Source organism: Anoplophora glabripennis, unplaced genomic scaffold, assembly GCF_000390285.2.
Source record: "Anoplophora glabripennis isolate ALB-LARVAE unplaced genomic scaffold, Agla_2.0 scaffold568, whole genome shotgun sequence".
Classification (NCBI taxonomy): domain Eukaryota; kingdom Metazoa; phylum Arthropoda; class Insecta; order Coleoptera; family Cerambycidae; genus Anoplophora; species Anoplophora glabripennis.
This window is the reverse complement of record NW_019416704.1, coordinates 178,652-198,544: the sequence shown is the minus strand read 5'-3', so window position 1 is coordinate 198,544 and position 19,893 is coordinate 178,652. Positions and strand designations below refer to the sequence as shown.

At 33.7% G+C, this 19,893-nt stretch overlaps 1 protein-coding gene across 1 annotated transcript in view; it reads right to left on the bottom strand.

The window, feature by feature from the left end:
* Positions 1-519: 519 nt before the first annotated feature.
* Positions 520-19,893, bottom strand: part of LOC108910806 (protein cortex-like) — a 111,535-nt gene continuing 92,161 nt past the window's right edge. The window contains exons 3-9 of the mRNA XM_018715534.1: positions 4,296-4,480; positions 3,085-3,269; positions 2,816-3,030; positions 2,102-2,437; positions 1,384-1,551; positions 733-877; positions 520-668 (exon numbers count right to left, since the gene is read on the bottom strand). Of these exons, the coding sequence (XP_018571050.1) occupies positions 520-668; positions 733-877; positions 1,384-1,551; positions 2,102-2,437; positions 2,816-3,030; positions 3,085-3,269; positions 4,296-4,480 (1,383 nt within the window). The remainder of the gene's footprint in view (positions 669-732; positions 878-1,383; positions 1,552-2,101; positions 2,438-2,815; positions 3,031-3,084; positions 3,270-4,295; positions 4,481-19,893) is intronic.

Genomic DNA, 19,893 nt, shown 5'->3' with positions numbered 1-19,893 from the left:
TAATTAGGCGTATTTAAAGTGTAATTATGAAAAAGAACTGGGATATTGAAATTTTTTAAATTAATTTACTTTAAAGGAGAAAAATGCGTTATTAAATAAACCTGAGTTTAAAAAACTGATGTGTGTCGGGTGCAAGGTTTGAGTTTCCTCCTGATAGATCCTGATCCTCCAGATCCTGATACAGGATCATCATAAAATTTATTAAAAACTAATATTACGACGATTTTAGTATTAACGTTTTTGCGATAGTGTTTACATTAGTTTTTTAAGTGTCAAAAATGGTTTTCGTTTCAACAACATCAACATTAAAGCCTGGCTAGTGGTTATTTAAATTTGCAAAAGTGGAAACTGGGATGTCCACTTGCCGTGATTTGGCTCAGAATAAATAAATAGATACAAAATTGTCGGTGCTTGCATATATTCAAATGAAACAGGTAAATAATTGTAATAAAATGCATATAAAATTCCAATTAGCCTAAAAAATAAATAAAGAAATAAATTTAATAAATACTCCATCCTCTAACGAATATACGAGTTAAAAATATTGAGGTTCTTCAACATATCCGTACTTAGCTCCTTCTTCTGTGATAATTTCAGGTACCTTTTCTCTACTTCTGTCGGTCCAAAAAAGTCCCATATGCATAAATTTTCGTCAGTACTCGCTGTCGCTGCAAACAGAAAAAAAAATTAGGTGGCTAATTTCTCACTTGACTTTTTATGTTATATATTTACCCAATTTTGTGCCAGTGGCGTCCCACAGCAAATAGGGAACTCTACCTTCGTGAAATACAACCTCATCGACGACGTTTTCCAGGTCTTTCATCACCAGCAGCACGTGATAGTCATTTCCGTCACTTCCATAAATGTAGTGACTCGCCTACAAAGTTTATCAGTAATACAGGGTGTCCCAATATTCCGTGTACATGCTACCACAGATTCTTGCGATCAAAATATGCATACAGAATATTGGGACGCCAGATAGATTTACAATGCACTTGCTTAGACTTAGCTAAGAATCTTTGACCTACCCTTGTTATTCTTGGGCTAGGCTCTATGGAGGCGAACCCGCTACCAAACGGTGTAGGCCTACCCAGGCATTGACCTCGATTCTTGTTTTTAGCTAAAGATGCCGACAGTGAATAACGGCGAAACGTTTGGGAACATTGGATGCTCTCAGAGGCCATAACGGGACACCTCAAAAGATTACCATTGTCTGAGGAGTGATAGTGACTTTAGCACCAACAATAAGAACCGAAAAAAATATCAAGACAGACCTAGGAGTTGTTATAGCAGGTCGGCCCCCACAGAGCCTTGTGCGAGAACGACAAGGGCAGGCCAAAGGTTCTCAGCTAAGGCTGAGGAAGTGCTTTGTAAGGTACTTACCACCAGCTCTGCAGAGAGTGGGTTGAACGTCAAACAATCTATAATTTTGTTCTCATGAGGGTGAGTTTTAGAGTCTAATTCTTTTAGTGTGCTCACATTCCATAAGGCAGTATTAGTGGGTCCACCAATTGCAAGCAGTGAGTCCCTCCATGGGTGCCACGCCACAGCCTGAGAACATAATTTTTTTTCATACTTTTTGTATTATTTAGAAAGGTGCACCATCTACATATATGCCAAAAATTACACAGAGCTTCCTGAGGAAATGAACAGACATTAAGGGAACAATTAGCTTGGTAAGTTGTATCAGTGATTATCAGGGTTGTTAGTTGTTACCTTTTTAAATCAACCGTTAGAGACCGACAATGGAAAATTTATAATTTATTAAAACATACTGCTTTTGTATGGCTTAGCGATGTATTACTTTTTTGATAAGTATAAAAAATTCTGTTTTTTTTTAATTGAAATGTTTACATGATTTATTAAATATTGACTAATATTTGTGTGTAGATACATTAATAATTTTCAGTAAAATACTTGTACTGCTTTTTAAAGGAAATCCTTGCTTCTGACATATTGTTTTTAACCGATACGCTGTTGTTTGTCTGATTACATATTCCGATTCCGTACGAATTTTTACATATACCCACAACTTGATCAAATTCATTTTGTTTCAGATGCGCAATGGCAACCATCGGTATGCGTAACACTACCATCCTACCTTAACGGGCGCCTCCGTAAAGGAGATCTGAAACAGGCCTTCCAGGGTGGGCCACTTGCATATCCTAACTTTCCTGTCGAGACCAGTAGTCACGAGATAATTCTCGTTACAAGACAACTTAATGACGATGATGGGCATGTCCGTATGGGCAGTGTGGAGGGTTCTGATGCAGACCATGCAAGGGGTCCAAATGCACAGTCTCCCGCTTGAGCAGCCGGTTATCAGGTAGTTGTTGCTGGTGAACTGCATTGCCGTCACGACGCACCCACCGTAGAGGCAGAGGCAGGAACCGCTTTCGGACATCTGAAGGAAAATAATAAGGCTGGAATAAAGAACCTGCAAAATCGCAAAGCAAAACCAAGATCAGGATGGTATTGGTCTTGCCCCTGCATGTTCCGTAAGAGCAAGAATTTTTTGCTGGCTACCACAAGGGACTTAAGCTATGCCTGAAGTATGGCCTATTCGTTTCCGAATACCCTGTATGTTAACGAAAAGAAACTGGTTGAATTTGGGGCAGTCAATTGCTTTTTTCTCACGAAGGTTTTGATTTTGATACATTTTGAATTACCTCCAAAAAGTGGTGACCTCTGGCGGATAGTACGAATATAAATATACAGGGTGGCCCAATAGTGTGACAAGTTCAATATCTCTCTTATTATAAGGAAGATATTGAAGTTTGTCATACTATTGGGCCACCCTGTATAAAAGACTTACCTTTGAAGCGTTAAAGTCCCACACAGCAATGCCTGACATACTCAAGGCCATACCGAATTGCGTTCCGTCTTCGTTCCATTTCAGACATGCCTGTACTCTTCTTTGTGTATTCGTCACCAGTCTACTTAAGTTGTCATCTGGGTGCCAGAGATGGACTTCATTTTCATAAATCGTTCCAATGTAGCCTTTCTTCCCCCAATCTACCACTTGATGAGCTAGACATTAGATTTATTTACGACAGGAATTTTATTTAAATAATAAATCCTTACTAATGTCGGTATCAAGATCAGGCATGTCCAGGATAATAGAAGGCCGACCTAGCAGAGGTTTGGACCTGGGGTGTATAGGCCAAAGGCTTGTATTGCAGTTTTTTTCTCTGCCGCATCTTCCTTTCTTCTTTGGTGAAGAGAATACAAGGATTTTGTTGTCTCTGGGCATCATGGCTTTCCAAAGACTGAAAACAAAACCCAAAATATCGTCAGCAAATAAAAGAATCTTGGTCTTCATTCCAATCGTAATGTCGTTAGTAAAGATAAAAAACAGAAGCGGTGCAAGAATACTTCCTTGAGGCACACCGCCTGTGTCTGTAAAATTATGGGCGTATTTTTGAGGTTCTCCAGATGTCTGGGCTAAAATTAAATCACAGATAACTTGACACAGAACCATTTAATTATTGTTATGAATTTGTTTCTCTGTTATATGGCACCTCGTTCTAGAATGTTCTATTTATCTTAAACTGATTTTATATTATTTAATGTGTAAAAAATGCCAATTTTACTCGAAATCCATAAACGATATCAAAATTTTGTGAGAGGCAAAAAAATCTTCTAAAATAGTGTTAATTTTTAAAAATATAAATTCTGTCGTCATTGGCGTACATACAAAAAAGTTACGGGATAGCCAGTGGCGCACAGGTACTAGAAATAGAAGATCCTGTATATGTATTCTCACCAAATTCTATATTTACATTGCACTTATATAAAATAATAAGTGTACCAAATTTGAAGTTTCTAAGAAGAACAGTTTTCAAATTATTTGAGAAAAACTAGGTTATCTGTTCTATATTTAGAAGGCTATATCTCAGTAGGCGTGCACTTTTGTATATAGGTAAATTAGGCTAAATAGTCTTGTTTTCATCCAAGGAACCTGTGGTTGCGTTGTCCATCCTTTTCAGGGATACCCTGTATATTTTATGCATGTTAAAACACCACCATACCTTAGTCGTAATGTAAGAGAACAGCATCCAGTATCCAGTACGACAATGATCAGTACCCAGGCGGATGGACAAGCACAGGTCGCGATACCCCAATTCACTGGCCACCGTGTTCACACGATTTAAATCCCTGTGACTTTTTTATTTGGGGGACCATTATTTTTTCTTTTGTGACGAAAATGAGACTCAAGTTATCAGAGAATAGGAACCACAAAAAGCTTCATAGTTGCCAGAAACAATAATACGTGTATTCAATTTTGTACTTACTGTGTTCGGTACTGTGCCAGATTGTAATAATATTTGGCAGTATTCGTGAAAGTCGACGATCCAGAGTACATGATGTTGGAAGTGTCAAAATCATCGCTGTCTTCGGTTAAGGAATAGTACGACAGGTCGAAGTTGACATTCGCTCGGCGCGGGATGAATCTGTCTGAGGTATTCCTCCTAGAGTCCTAAAAAAGATAGGAAGGTTTGATCATTTTCTGTTCTACTTTGCTTTATTTAGATTTGTTAGTGACGTCAAAGGTTAGCTTAATATTAGTTTAATGGCTACACCTTTGTATTTAACATTCTTGATCCAGTGGGACTTATTTTAAAACGAAACACCCTGTAGAGGGTAAGAAAAACATCATATCTTTATAAAAGAGGCATTTATTTTCCCGATTTCATTTGTTTTTTCTTTGAAAGACAGATTATGCCCACTAATTAATAAATACATGCCATATTCGTTAATTTGTTCTTCAGTTTCAAATTAAACAACAATTTCTAGTTTCAATATATGCACCATTTATTTATAATTACAAGTAACAAAAAATTACGAATAATCTTATGTCATACACAAAAATTTCAGCCATAGTTAAGATTTTTTAATTATTTTTCAAACAATGAAGACAGAAGAAAAACATAAAAGAGTAGAGTAGAAGAGTCATTTGTAGAAAATTGAAAGACGAATCCGAAAATATCATGGTTGTTACTGTGAAGCAGTGGCGTACTATTTTATTTAGAAAAATATGCCACCGATACCCTGTATCTCTGCTACTGGAGAATTTTTAGGAAAGGCTTCAGATTTTGGACAATGTTTGCATAAATGCATGTGCCCAATTTCAAATTATTTCACTTACAAGTTTTTAAAATTATTTACAAAAATTAAATATATTTTTTGAAGTTTAACACCCTGTCTCTTTTTAACGAAGCGTCTTGGATAAAAAATTTATAGGAAAGACTCTCCTTTATAAGATTTTAATAGATTTTTCAATAAATAAGTAAACTAATTAGACTTACAGCCGTTTCGATCAACATATTTCCATTTAAAAAACAATTACAAACATAAAATTAATTCACTAAATCGCACTTTCCTCGGCACTAACAGCTGTCTAGTGTCTTTACAATTTTTTTTTTGTATCACGCCTACAAACGCTAGTATTTAAATATTTTTCGGACCTGTCGATTTGCGCGTTTTTACATTAAAGAAATGTTCATATCAGCGAGAGTTTTTCGGCATGTCTCCATACAGGCCGTTCCAAGATCCCCGCGATACGAACATTTATTTCTTTATGTACCTACTTCATATTTCGTACAAGGTGTTACATGTTATGTTCAAATTTTGCGAGCATAAAGTAGATTTAATTCAAAAATTAAAAAGAACAAACATGATTGAGTCGATCTTTATTTGCTATGGTTGTGAAATTATAAATAGTAAATAAACAGATTCATATTTGTACATAAGATATAGATTGATCTGATACTGAGAATCACAAACTAAACACAGTGCTTCAAAAAACAGTAACGGCAACTTTTAATTTCATGTATTTCGAATACTAGTTAGTGTTCCCGGCGATGAATCAATCACTTCTTATTAGTACCATTGAAGAAACACATTTTTCGCAATTAAATTGTAAATTATGGGGTTTCAATCATTTACGGCGGATTCAATCCGTCAAAATACATTAAAATAAGGCTTGAACTGGTCCAAATAAATTTATTGATTAAGTGCGAGTGATGTTCTAACGATTTTTCGTCTTTTCTGGTGATTTTTTTCTAATCATTCTATTACGGACTAACCAATGTTCAGATGATTCCGGTACAAATAATTTTTTTTCAAAACATTGCTGATGTGCATTAGTCAGTTTCTCTACGATTTTGTGTGATTTTCGGCTATTTTGAGCGACACACAGATAGCCCGCTTTTTTATTTGTGTGCCTGTTACACTAAAATCTGACGCATAAACATTTCCACCATAAAAGTTAAATTAATTTATCGTAAAATATGTCAACTGTAACTTCCCTTTTCGCTGATTTTAACAATATTTATTTTTCATTAAGGCGATATAGCTTGTTTATTACTAGGAAACAATAGAAAAACAACGTTTTCCATAAGATTTGTATGATTTGATGCTTCTCTAATAAATTTCAAAATATCATCTCTTGTCAATAACATCTTAGATTATTTTGGAATACGTCCTTTCGATATTTGCTTCAAATAAGCCTCTAATCGATGATAATGTCCTATATTTACTTTTCTGTGCACTAATAATGTGGTATACAACATTGAATACTTTGTCTACAATATGTTAGGGCTGAATGATTCTGACTAGAAGATATACAGGGTGTAGCGTGTATAACTGACCAAAATTAAACTACAGCCTCCTAACTATATTTGTAATAGAAAAGTCTTATACAAAAACGTTGTATTTTTGCGTTTTTTTTTTCGTAAATTTAAGTTTAATTATGGATCAAAATATTTTCTCTGGAACGGTCCTGTCCGTGTGCTGTACGATGAGTTACGTGTTGTAGACTAGCCGCGTAAACAAATCGTCGTTGAAAGATAGAAAGGTACTTCTCAATTTTTGGGGAATTTTTCAATGCAAAAGTACAATATAAGAAAAATAGATACTTTCTTATTATAATAATTAATAGTAATTACTATCTTAAATGCAATGTTGTTACTGTCACTTCATCACGGGTAAACGTCGCCTCATGTGTTACACTAACATAAGCAGGAAAGTCACATTGCCGTAAAAACCATCTGCAAAAACGCATTCGTTAATCACAATCCGAGGGTAAAATCAGTTGAATTGGTTGCAGATGATAGGGGTGTAACAGCTGGCGCCTTAAGATGCGATGTACGGAACGAGATGAGGTTCCTATTTGCTGTGCGCGTCGTCGAGTACTAATTGTGGGGTCTTCGTCAAGATTTTTCAACACTGCATCTTCAACATTAAGGTTCACTTGCTGACCATGTCCTTCTCCTCGAGGAATAACACTTCCCGTATCTCGCAGCCGCTGAACGCACTGTAGGATTGTATTTGCACATGGGGGTGACGTTGTGGCCATCGTTCCCGGTACAACCTAGTCGCCGCGAGCGCATTTTCTCCGGCTGCACCATACAATAACACCATATCGACACGTCAGGAAATAGTAAATGCATTATTTTCTCGGTTCATTGTAAAACTAGTGTGTGCACAAACTTAAAAATTAAGCAAAGTAAGAAATAAGAATCTCGTTTTAATGTAATCGGCACGCTATTCTTATTTTTTACTTCTTTATGAAAATTACACTGTCACTATCGCGGAATTACAAAATAAAAACTTTTGTCTGGAAACTTTCACTTTTTAACACTGATGGGTCGATGGACGATGCTTAATATTTAATAATTAAGTGAATAATGAATTCTATACAAATACAAAATCATTTGGTTGCACAAATTTTTTGACAATGTAACCTAACCTTATTTTGGTATTATTATTAGATTATACCCACTTAAATTATAAGGTTGCATCTCGGGTCACATAGAAACATTTCCAAAGTTTTTAATAAATAACACACAATAACAATTCATTTTCGTAGAATAAATGAACTTTAATTTACAAATAAAAAGCGCGAAGATAGAACTTCTATTCTATTACAAATATCATCAGGAAGCTGTACTTCAATTTTTATAAATTATACACGCCACACCCTGTATAAAAAATATAAATTATCAAAAATTATAAATATTTTTTTAAAGTGATAAAAGGTAATACACGAAGTATTTTTTGTATTCTGGAATGTTTTTTAACCCGCTGGCTCTTGCAAAAAAACTCTCAATCCTTGGATACGAAAATGACACTTCACAACGTAGAATCAGAAATAGCCATTTGTATTAGCTTAGCTCTTTTGATTGTTTCAAGCTTACACGCAAATATTTAAATAATCGTTTGTTTTTGTTAGCCGTATAAATAATTTTTCTCTTGTCCGGTTCATCTCAAAACTCCGTGGTAGATTCAAAATTGGCCCAGCAATGATCGATGACGATCTCGTCCGTATCTCCATTCGCATCTTCTGCTACCTATGCCAGCTAGCAGCAGATAGGTAACCAGAGATAAGGCGGATGCGGTCCACTTTTCATTATCTCAGATACGCCACTTATTAGCATTTTATACGGCGATATCCATCGGCGGTGTGACGAAACCGCGGTTGCATCTAGGAGGCCGTAGTTGTTTTTGTTTATACACGCCCTACCGTTCGTTTTTCTAACGGGACTAAGGTCGTGTCTGCGAGGCGGTACCGATATCGAGAATAATTGTTCGACTCGGTCGCATATTTTATATTCCCGCTTCCACCTTATCTTATTTTTTGAGAAAAATATTTTCTTTAGGTCCTACAAACGAGAATGTAAAACAAAAGAAATCGGAGTGCGGTTCTTATCTTCACTTTTTTTTGGGTATCTGTACAAATAAATACTTTTTTTTGGAAAATATTCGTAAAACTTTTATTCTATTTTCTTTTTAGTTCCAGAACAAAAAAAAATGTGTTTTTACTTAGTAATTAAACTGGATAAGTTGCCTCAATAGTGTGATCACTAGAGTTCGGGGTTTTCGTCGGTTAGTCATAGGCGTGTTCGTCGTAAACAAATAAATAAACAGGTAGGTGTAAATAAAAATAAATAAATTTGCGTACTTTATCAGCGAAAGGTCGTTTTTTACCCCTTGACGCGTTCGATGTTATTAAAATATTAAAACACACATACACGAAGCAAACGCGAAGCCAATAACTCCCGTTATTACCGGTTTGGTACAGTGCTTTGTATGAATAAATTTTGCGATCCAGTGAATTATCCCAAAATTATTACACACAAACACAAAAACACAACAATTTTGCAAAAGGCAAGGAAGGAACTTATTTTCAAACGTGCTACAAATTTATGACGTAGTTCTGTTAAAGAACATTTCAATAATTTTACTATATTTTTTAGAATATTTTTGGCCGTAATAACATCGTATCACAATATAATACTACATATATCAAATTGCATCATAGTATAGTACGCTACTTATGCATGTAACTAAATCATATTTAAACTTTTCCACGCAAATCACTTCGTGATCATAGTTTGCAGATAATCTAAAATACGTAAAAGTTCTTTGCAAAAAGAGCAGTGCATGCTTTGTGCTATGTACTTTATGTGGATTAGTTGAGCCCTCTGTTTATAGTTTAAAAAAATCAGCGGTCCAAGCGGTCACATAGCATAATGTGTACCTATTAGGGTGTCCCAAAAAAAATTTTTGAACTCCCTGTATAATACTAAGTGACGACAAATATAACAATTTATAACTTCAAGGATCTAAAATAGNAGATATGTTACTACTTGTTGGTAGGTGTGAACTGTGACAAGTGAATAAACAAAACATTGAATTAAATTCAAAGCACAACCGAAAAAATTATATTACTAGACTGACTAGATGTAAAGACCGAACATGTGAAACGATGGTTTAATTATTCAGAATATCGGTCTTTTGAGGTTATGAAAAATCCTGAGGTGATGAGGTTAAATAGACCTGGGATTCGGATTCAGCCACCCAAAAAAACGTCATTTTTATTTATCGCTTTGATTGAAATATGAAATAATGTTTTTTAATTTGCTTGTGACTTCTAAACAAAAACGAATCGAAACTATGTTGATATAAGAAAAAATGTTTGAAATTAACATAGCTACTATCTTGCAAAGTTTGTCATAGAGTTTGTAGAAGAGCCTGTATGTAAAATGTTTTAAAATCACGTTTTACAGCATAATAATTCTTGTAAACACTCCAAGGAACCTGTGGTCAAGCGTTGTCCATACTTTTCAGGGACACCCTGTATATTTCAAAATATTTTTAAAATGTAGCCGTAATCAACCTACACATACCCACCTAAACAGGTTTCTATAACGTTTGCCGTTTGGTCACTAGCGACCGAGGCGTTACTGGTGGCCCACCCTGTATACAATTACTTTGTTTACTGTCTCATAAAGTGACATCATTGTGGATGCATTAGTGTATTTCAATAAAATCTTACTAGTAATTTGAAGAAACATTTTTTTTTGTAAACTTTGATGCCCTCTAACGGCTAAATGAAGGAACTTAGAATAGAGGTAACTTTAGTTAGCTGTTGTAGCTCCACAACACGGAATGTTGGAACACCCTGTATATGCATGATTTTTAAAAGAAAAACCTGTTGAGAACCGCTGCCTTTACGTTGACGTCAACTAAACAGCGTTGCCGCTGTTACAAAGAACTTTTTATATGGAAGTTAAATAAAAAAATTAAAACAAGCATTTTCATAGACGATTGTTTCAAAACGCTGTGCTTTCTATTACTGGAATCTTCGCTTCGCAATGACAGGACAGTGGCTTTACTCCCATTTAATGACAGGATCGTCAAAATCGTCTCATCCTATACACACAGCAGCGGCCAGCGGACAAGTCATTAAAAGATAATCTGCGCGGCCTGTATCTAATCCAAACATCCAAATCCGTGCAAAAAAAAACTCCTAAAATATGCTCGGAATGCCGGTTCAACTTTCGCTCTACATCAGGCGTCACTCAGTGGCGGTTCGTGACTTTTCGTAGCGGGTGCGCGCTGCGCAAATTGTTCCCAATACCTGTTTATTTTCGAAACTGTGTTCTTTGTTTTTTTTTGCATTAAATAGTAAATATTTACATATTTTTTAATTAAAGATATGTTACTACTTGTTGGTAGGTGTGAACTGTGACAAGTGAATAAACAAAACATTGAATTAAATTCAAAGCACAACCGAAAAAATTATATTACTAGACTGACTAGATGTAAAGACCGAACATGTGAAACGATGGTTTAATTATTCAGAATATCGGTCTTTTGAGGTTATGAAAAATCCTGAGGTGATGAGGTTAAATAGACCTGGGATTCGGATTCAGCCACCCAAAAAAACGTCATTTTTATTTATCGCTTTGATTGAAATATGAAATAATGTTTTTTAATTTGCTTGTGACTTCTAAACAAAAACGAATCGAAACTATGTTGATATAAGAAAAAATTTTTGAAATTAACATAGCTACTATCTTGCAAAGTTTGTCATAGAGTTTGTAGAAGAGCCTGTATGTAAAATGTTTTAAAATCACGTTTTACAGCATAATAATTCTTGTAAACACGCGCTTGTCGACTTCTATCCGTTAAAGTTAGACACTAACAACACCACAAGTACTGACGTCACCAACAGACGAACATCAGACGTGAGGTCTTGTAATACACACGGTAATGACACTACCCACTAGTCCAGTCACTGAAGGCGAAAATAAAGTAAAAGCTCCCAATTTTTTCGGATAGCATGGATTTTCCTGAAAATTTGCATACAAGCTCATCTGACCCCCCACTTCAAAAGTTATATTGTCTAGATGTGTGCTTTTTTCTATTTGGGGGTGAAAACTACCCTTGTACGAAAAAAATGCGAAAATCGCAGATTTACGTATTTTAAAGATTCAATTCATGTTCAAATATGTTGGATAAAGTTCCTTTCATGTTTTTTAATATAATTTATGAAATTTAATTACTTTTCAACCCTTAAAAATCTTTAAAAACTATCCTTCCATGGCTAAAGAAATAAAAAAAAAAGTTTTTAACAGTTTAAAATATTCTTTTGGTGCATTCACAATGTATTGCATTTCTTTTGTTATTCATTAGAAAGCTTACGACTCATTACAAAGTTGCAACCCTTAAAAACCATCCCTTATAATAAAATAAACAAAAAAATATTATTGAAAGCTTGAGATGTTTTAATGGTATGCATATGTTGAATTATAAACTTTTTATTGGTTTTCAAATGATCTATGATATATTGCAACTTTTCAGCCACCCAAAAAACCCTTATGGAAGACCTACCCCTCATAAAAAACCCTACCCCTTATAGAAAAATTTCCTAAAAATTATATGTGAGTATGATGATATAATTTATTTTTTTTTAATTTTATTGAATTTATTCTTAATATTTTTTTATTAAATTTATATCAAATAAAAAAATATATATACATTATAAATGGATACGTGTGTGTATGTATATTATTAAAATACTTACTCAAATCAGTTCACAAGTGCTCCAAAATACACAAAGATGATGGTAATTTACCCGCCCCGAAAATTTTACCGAAAAATGCGATAAATTTTTTTACCATAACTTTCGTAATTTTAAAGTCATAAAGTTACTCAAAAAACCATTTTGTAGGGAATTTAAAGCACTTTAAGTTCTGTGATTTGCAGTTTTTTTGAGCCCTCCGTCTTTTAGATTTGTAAACTAAAAGGGCTCAGGAAAAGCAGTCTTGGAGTTTAGTTTTGAGTTTCTCGGTCATAACTCAGTCAAATTTTGTCCTACAAAAATTTTAAGAAAAGCAAATTGTTCTGTAAGAAAAAACCTACAATTTCTCATTCTATTATTTTTTTTATAACTTTGTTAGCTTTTTAAATATTTTGAAAAAAGGCGATTTTTTAAAAAATTGAAAAATTTTATTCAAAAGTAAATGAAAAAAATTATTTAAATTTAGGCTTCTAAAGTCGTTCAAATTCCCAGAATCTACTGTTAATACATAAATAAAGTAAATAATACGTTTAATTTCTTTTTTCGTCAAGTCGTTAATTTTAATACCGATGTTTATTTCTCAAAAATCAAGACAGTCATTTTATTTTAATTGTAACTTCATTAGTTTTCATGCTAACGACTTTTACTACACTCAATTTAAAGGCCTTTTCAAGAACTTTAATAAGTGTTATATAAGTTTTCCTCGAGAAACCTTTAATTTTTCCGCTACAGGACGTTGAACGTTTCGATTATAGCCATCTTCGAAATTGTCTCATAACTTGGGTTCTAACCATTTACAAAGATAAAAAAGCAATCTCTTTGCTATTTAATTACCTTCATTTTTGCTCATGATCATTTTTTTGATAACACTTGTAGTTTTTGAGATATTCGCGAAAAATGGCTCAAAAACATGCATTTTTGGGCTAAAAACTAACATGTTTAGGCGCAAATAACTCAAAAAGTATTGACTATACAAAAAATTCTTATAGAACATTTTTTGCTTAGAATTCGTCCGTCTATCGAATCGTGAGGTTATTTTTAATAAAAAATCTCCACCCTCCAGAAGGGGTGGCATCCACCCCTTGGGTAAAAGCACACATCGGCACTATATAACTTTTGTTTCTTGGGCTTTTCCCTAGCTACAGTTCAAATTTCACGTCAATCCATTCCATCCGAAAAAATTGGTAGCCAAAATGCTTCAGTGACACCTCGTCCATCTCGACAGGCCGCTACTGTCGCGAAAAACTAGCGTGTCGACCAAGCGGTCGCTCGTCCGCATTAGATTTTATTAATATTCACCCGTTTAAATGCCGTACAACGTTAAACGTTATAATTACATTATGAATAGAGAATAATAACCTTTGCCGGAGAGCTGAATAATCAAATGTCCGCTTGTAATGAACCGAATATCAACCGAGGCCCATAGGCGTACCTCGGGCCGCTTTGTCGAGCCGATTGTTCGTTTTTTTTACCGTTGCGACAGTATCGCGATGGATCTGGAATTAATTTATGGATGTAGATTAAATTATACACTTAATTTGGTGTATCGAACATATTCAATTTGGACGGGCCCTCGAGTATAAAACTAATTTGTGTTGTATACCGTTAGGAAGTAAGTGTTGTGTGAACCCGATAGATGTGACATACAGGGTGGTCGAGGTTTTCAGTAACATATCTGAGAAATAATCGACGTTCTACCAATCTGGATGGACGTAAAGCAACATATTCTCGATGAAAACTTAAATAATTGTCACCCAGCACAGTAAAAGAACGTGGTCTCTTTGGTACTGGGAATTTTTATAATTAAGGCGGATTTCACATCTTCAACATTATCAATTGTTAAATTGACTAATTCATCAGAACGGGAGGCACCTGCAACCCCCAATATTAGCACGACCTATAAAGAAACTTTTTAAAAATTTGATTCTTTTATTTTTAAAGCGTTCACCTTCATCATCAAATATAAATTATCAGGTGTACTATTCAAAAAGCAATCAACTTGCTCCTTTGTAAATACTCGTGATTTTTCGACAGATACCCCTCATTTTGTCTCTGGTGAAAAGCACGCTACTTTGAATATACTCGTAGGTATGCTTATATTAATCCCTTTCTTTATATCCAACATCAAATATTGTGTCTAAAGCGCTGACGACTTCAATTTATTTGCTAATTTTGGGAAATGCACAATCTAGATACTTGATTTTTTCACATAGAAGAAACCGCTCAACCTTTCAAATGGTTTTTGAAAAATTGAAATCGGTTGATTAGGATGGCCACAGTAAATTTTTAGAGTTAACACTCTTTTTTTTATTTTTAAACAACTAGATTACATTTATCAATTTGCAATTTAGTTTTTTTCAAAAATTATAATTTTAAAGTACTCGGAAAGACGCTTCTTTAAAAAAAGCTAAATTCCCTTTATTAGTCCTCGAGAGAGGCAAAGTTTATCGGCATTTACCGTTAATTTATAAATAATTTAGCAATAATCTTTGATCCAGTGGCTTCGTTTTTCCGAGTTCTAAGCTGGAAAAAATTTTCATATCCATAAGTTATCGGCAACATAGACCAATTTCGATCTTCTTTTTTTAATCCGATGTCTCGCGAGTCAAGGAATTCGAATATCGTAATCCCAACTGTCTAATTTGCACATGGACATATTTTGTTATAAACAAAGTTTATTATTTATGCATTAAATATACTGTATATTCTACCCATGCTATAGCATTTTTTCAATGAAAAAAATTGTTTACGTATATATTTCAACACTGAATATGAATGTATTTAGTTATAATTATTACAATTATTTAAATAAAAAATATGTATTTGGAAATTAATTTTTTTGTAAATACAGATAAAATTAAGAAAAAATAGTACTTCAAAATTATAATTTTTGATTGTTTAAAAATAAAAAAAAGGGTTAAAAATTTACGTGGCCATCCTGGTCCACCGATTTCAATTTTTCAGAAACTATTTGAAAGGTTGAGCGGTGTTTTCTATGTGAAAAAATGTTCAAGTATCTAGATGCTTTATTTGAGTCTGTGCAACATTTCGAGAATTCGAAAATATCTTTTCAAAATTTTTTTCAAAAAATTATTTTGCGGAAACTATAGAACCGATTTTGATGAAATTTGGTATGTTGTTTTGTTATACTCTTAAAATTTTTACCAAAATTAGAATGCCCTCAGAGCAATTAAAATATTTAGAAAAAAATATCCAAAAAACTTGATTATTTTTTGTTGCTTCAAAATTTTTTGTATGTGTGTCTTTTTCACAATTCCTAAGTATTCTGAGCGTCTCCTCAGCGATATGGTTGGATATTCATTCACTGACTGTAGAACTAGCAGAGTAGCGGTAGTTTTTGAAATCTTTTATTACTTGGCGATAACTGTTATCACCCTTACCGTTGCACAGTATTAAACATATTTTGCTGTAAAGTTAGCATTTATCTGACAATTAATTACTGCGGGGGGTTTTAACGAAATACAGTGACACAAGTGAAGAATAAAATGTCATTTTATTCACAACCTTCTATTTGAAATAAAAAAGTTTTTCCTCTTATTCATCCTAACCTCGGACGAAAATATTTGTAAATAATCAAAGTAGGCCAATTTTTCTCCAAACTGGAATTATGTCGTATCTTTTAATTTGGTGTTTCTATTTAATATGATTGTTGTAAAAAAGCAATGGCATAATTTTTTTGTTATATTTCTACAGGGTGTCCCATAAGCACATGATCAAAAAGGTACTGCGACTTTCTTTGGCTCAAAAGAAGACGATTTGACCTAACTTTCATTAAGAAAAAATGTCTGGTTCCTCTGCTATTGACTGTCAAAGTTCTTGAAAGAAAATATGTTTTTTGTAATATCTGGAGAATGTTACGATGGATTTTAATGAAACTTGCTGTGGACTTGTTCCTAAGTAAAATTCATGTTTTGATGAAGCAACCGCGTCCATCTGCCTTGGGCTAGTGGTAAATTCTTGAGTGTCTTAGTGCAAGAATTACCAGAACTTTTTATTTGGTCGCTGGAATTAATTCATTTTATTTTTATTGATGCATCAGTCCTTTTTCGAGATTTTCGTGCTCTTGGTAAAATCTTGTAGCATTCATAGTTTTTACGCAATTTTTTTTTTTTTTCAATTTTAGACAATCATTATCACTACTACTCAAGTACAACAAATACTTAGGAACAAGTTCACAGCAAATTTAATTAATATCCATCGTAACATTCTCCAGGTATTACAAAAAACATACTTTTTTTCAAGAACTTTGACAGTCAATAGCAGAGGAGCCAGACATTTCTTCTTAATGGAAGTTAAGTCAAATCGTCTTCTTTTGAGCCAAAGAATATCGCAGTACCTTTTTGATCATGTGCTTATGGGACACCCTGTATACGTCACATAAAAAAAGCTACGTAGCTAAATCGGCAAAGCAGATCTTGCATGGTCAAACGGCAAAGCATATACTCAATGTCCAGTTTGGAAGGCATACTTTCACACCTCGTCGCCGACGTCGATATCACAAGTCAGATCGGAATAGCCAAAATTTAATTCCCGTTTAATAAATAACTGATCGGTACCGAGATAGCCGACGTTTAGTAATCCATTATTCCCAGACTATCCTCGCCCCGAACCGGCTCGACCTGCGCACCGCCACTGGGTAATTTTTAATAACCCTAATCTGGTAGGCCGATCTAGCAATTCAGTAAGCGATTCATCCTTTTCAATCATAGTCGCCCGAGATGGACAAGATAGAAAGCAGCTACCAAATCCGTTATGTGAAACCATTAATTAAAGTTCATAATATAAAAATTACACATCACTTTTTCTTGTTTGTTTTTGTTCGAGTCGCGCCTGACATGTCGGAGGCGTTTTTCTGCGGAAAACGTCGGCTTCTCGGCTTGCCATTATACCAATAACCCCGGGATAGTTGATAGATTTTAATGAGTTTGAGTCAATTTATCAAAAAAGACAGATTCCTTGCCGGTTCGCCGTATTTGCATGAGTGGCGAACTGATGAGGTGAAAGTCACTCGGTGTTAGGTCTGGAATTATGCGGCGCAAGGAAATTTATTTTGGGTTCAACGTACTGAAAAAAGAAAATATTTATTTCTACGCAGCACAGTTGTACAAGAATTTGAATATGGTATCCGATAAATAATATACATTTTCAAATACGTTTATTTCCCCTTTGTTTTAAAAATAAATTTTTCGGAGACTGGATTTTCTATAGACATGTTCAAATATTGTCTTCAATCTTTTATATTACACCTAAAAATTGTTTTAATAACAGTAGAGTTAAACGTATTATTTCTTGATATTAAGGTTTTTCCGAAAGTTTATGTAGTGTATCAATGTATGGTGGAATTGTGTATCTTATATATGCCTACAGAAAAGTCCGCGATGGCATATTTCTATATGTTAAAGATAACATACTATCTATATCCATTTTAATACTTTAAAAAATTGGCAATTATAAAGCGGTAATGTAAAAGTTATTTACACAAATACGGTATTAATCCTTTACATTTTAAATAAGTTAGAGGCTTTAAGCATTTCATGAACATTATTTTACCCTTTTACACCATATAATTTAAATGAATATCTTAGGAGTAATCGCAAAAAAATTACGGACGCGAGAATATAATTCAAGCGCCTCGCTTCGCTTAGCTAATAAGCCGAATGATAACACGCGCGTGATCCTTTAATAAACTGACTTGGAGCGAATGGAGGTGACGACTGACGACTGTGTTTTCTTTCTGGGTGTTGTTGGAAAGTTATAATTGCGTTCGATATTTTAAGGTCACATTTTTGTTTTGTATTTGTTGTCTTTAGGTAGTCGGAACATACATAGATACTTGCAAACATACTTTTATTTCATTGAGTTTTAATAATTTGTTTGTTTTTTTCTTATTGTGAATCATTTAAAACTTCATAGTCGCATTTTTGTTTCGTGTTTGTTTTCTTTAGGTAGTTAGATACCTAACTACTTACTTATTAATTAAAATTGATAGTCCTGAACATAGGTACTTTAATTTAATTCGTTTTGTTTTCACATTGTTGGTAGTTACCTATATTGTTTTAAATTTAAAGGTTTTGCATTTTTAGTTTTGAGTTCGTTTGTTGTCTTTAGGTATATAGATATATCGTGAATTATTTTAAAATTAATATTAGGGTCGCATTAGATGAAAAATGATTGATTTTTTGTTTGTTACGATTTAACTCAAAAACTACTCAACCAATTTTACCGAAAGCTACATCTCCTCGAAGTAACATAGGCTATTTTATATTTGCCCGTGCGAAGCCGGGACAGGTTGCTAGTAGATTATAAAATACTTGAGATTAAACACAGCGCAATCACCTTGGTGCATTTTAAAGCAATTAAAAGTATTTGTTTATTTAAAAATGTAAGTTAGAAAGTGTGCTAAGGTTTTTGTTTTATATTAATAGTTGACCAATAAAAATATTACAAAAATAAAAAGAACTCAACACCCTAGGTACATACAGGGTGTCGTGGTTAAATGTGGTACAAGCCTGTAATTTGTAACCTCTGTAACCTCATTTTTTGGCCGATTTCAAACATTTTTTTTTAAATGTAGGGTAAAAAACTGCAATGCTGCTGTTTTTATTAATGCAATACACGGCTAACTAGGACGCGTTTTTTTGACGTCGAAACAGCTAACTGGTATTAGCGATTAGCGGCCTATGTTTCGCTTAATTACTTTACACCACGGACTGCTCAACGAAAATTGTTTATTTTCGTGTCCTCTGTTGCCCGCTTAGAGGAGCATACTTACGTATTTCTGAAACACCCTCTTTGTATCTTTAAAACTGCAAGAAAATTTCTTAAAACTTTGTCCTAGATAGAAAGGCAAACAAGATAAAGGGGGCGGAGTATAAGTCATGTTAGCGCAGACCACGGAAATATGATTATATGATTTATCTGTTCTTAGTCCAGTTATTGAAGGTAAAATACGGCGTTAGTGTATAATTTTCCCAAACAGCACCGATTTGCACCAAAATTTGGATTTAGGTTCTACTTACCCTCTACTTCAAAGTTGACCCTGTGCCGGGGGTTGCTTTTTATTTTTTAGGGGCGAAAATTACCTCTATTCGAAAATAATTATAGAATTGTAGATTCGAGCGTGTAATAGGTTGAAATTATCTTTAAATAAGTAATTATGGTGAATTGAAAATTGTCAATCCCTAAAAACCACCCCCTATGACAGTAATCATTAAAAAACAATGTGGAAAAATATTATTCGGCAGCTTGGAATAATTTAATCATATACTTGGTGATATTAAATTTAGATTTCTTTACTGTTTTAATTTTTTATTATTTATTTATTGTTTCAACCCTTATAAAAACCACCCCTTGCAAAAAAATTCGAACAGTTAAAAAAATTTTTTAGTTCAAAATATAATACATTATATTTTTTAAAACCTTAAAAAAAACATACTGATTAAAATTTGTAATAAAAAAATAAGGAAAATAAGAATTTTATTTTTATATGAATTTTAATT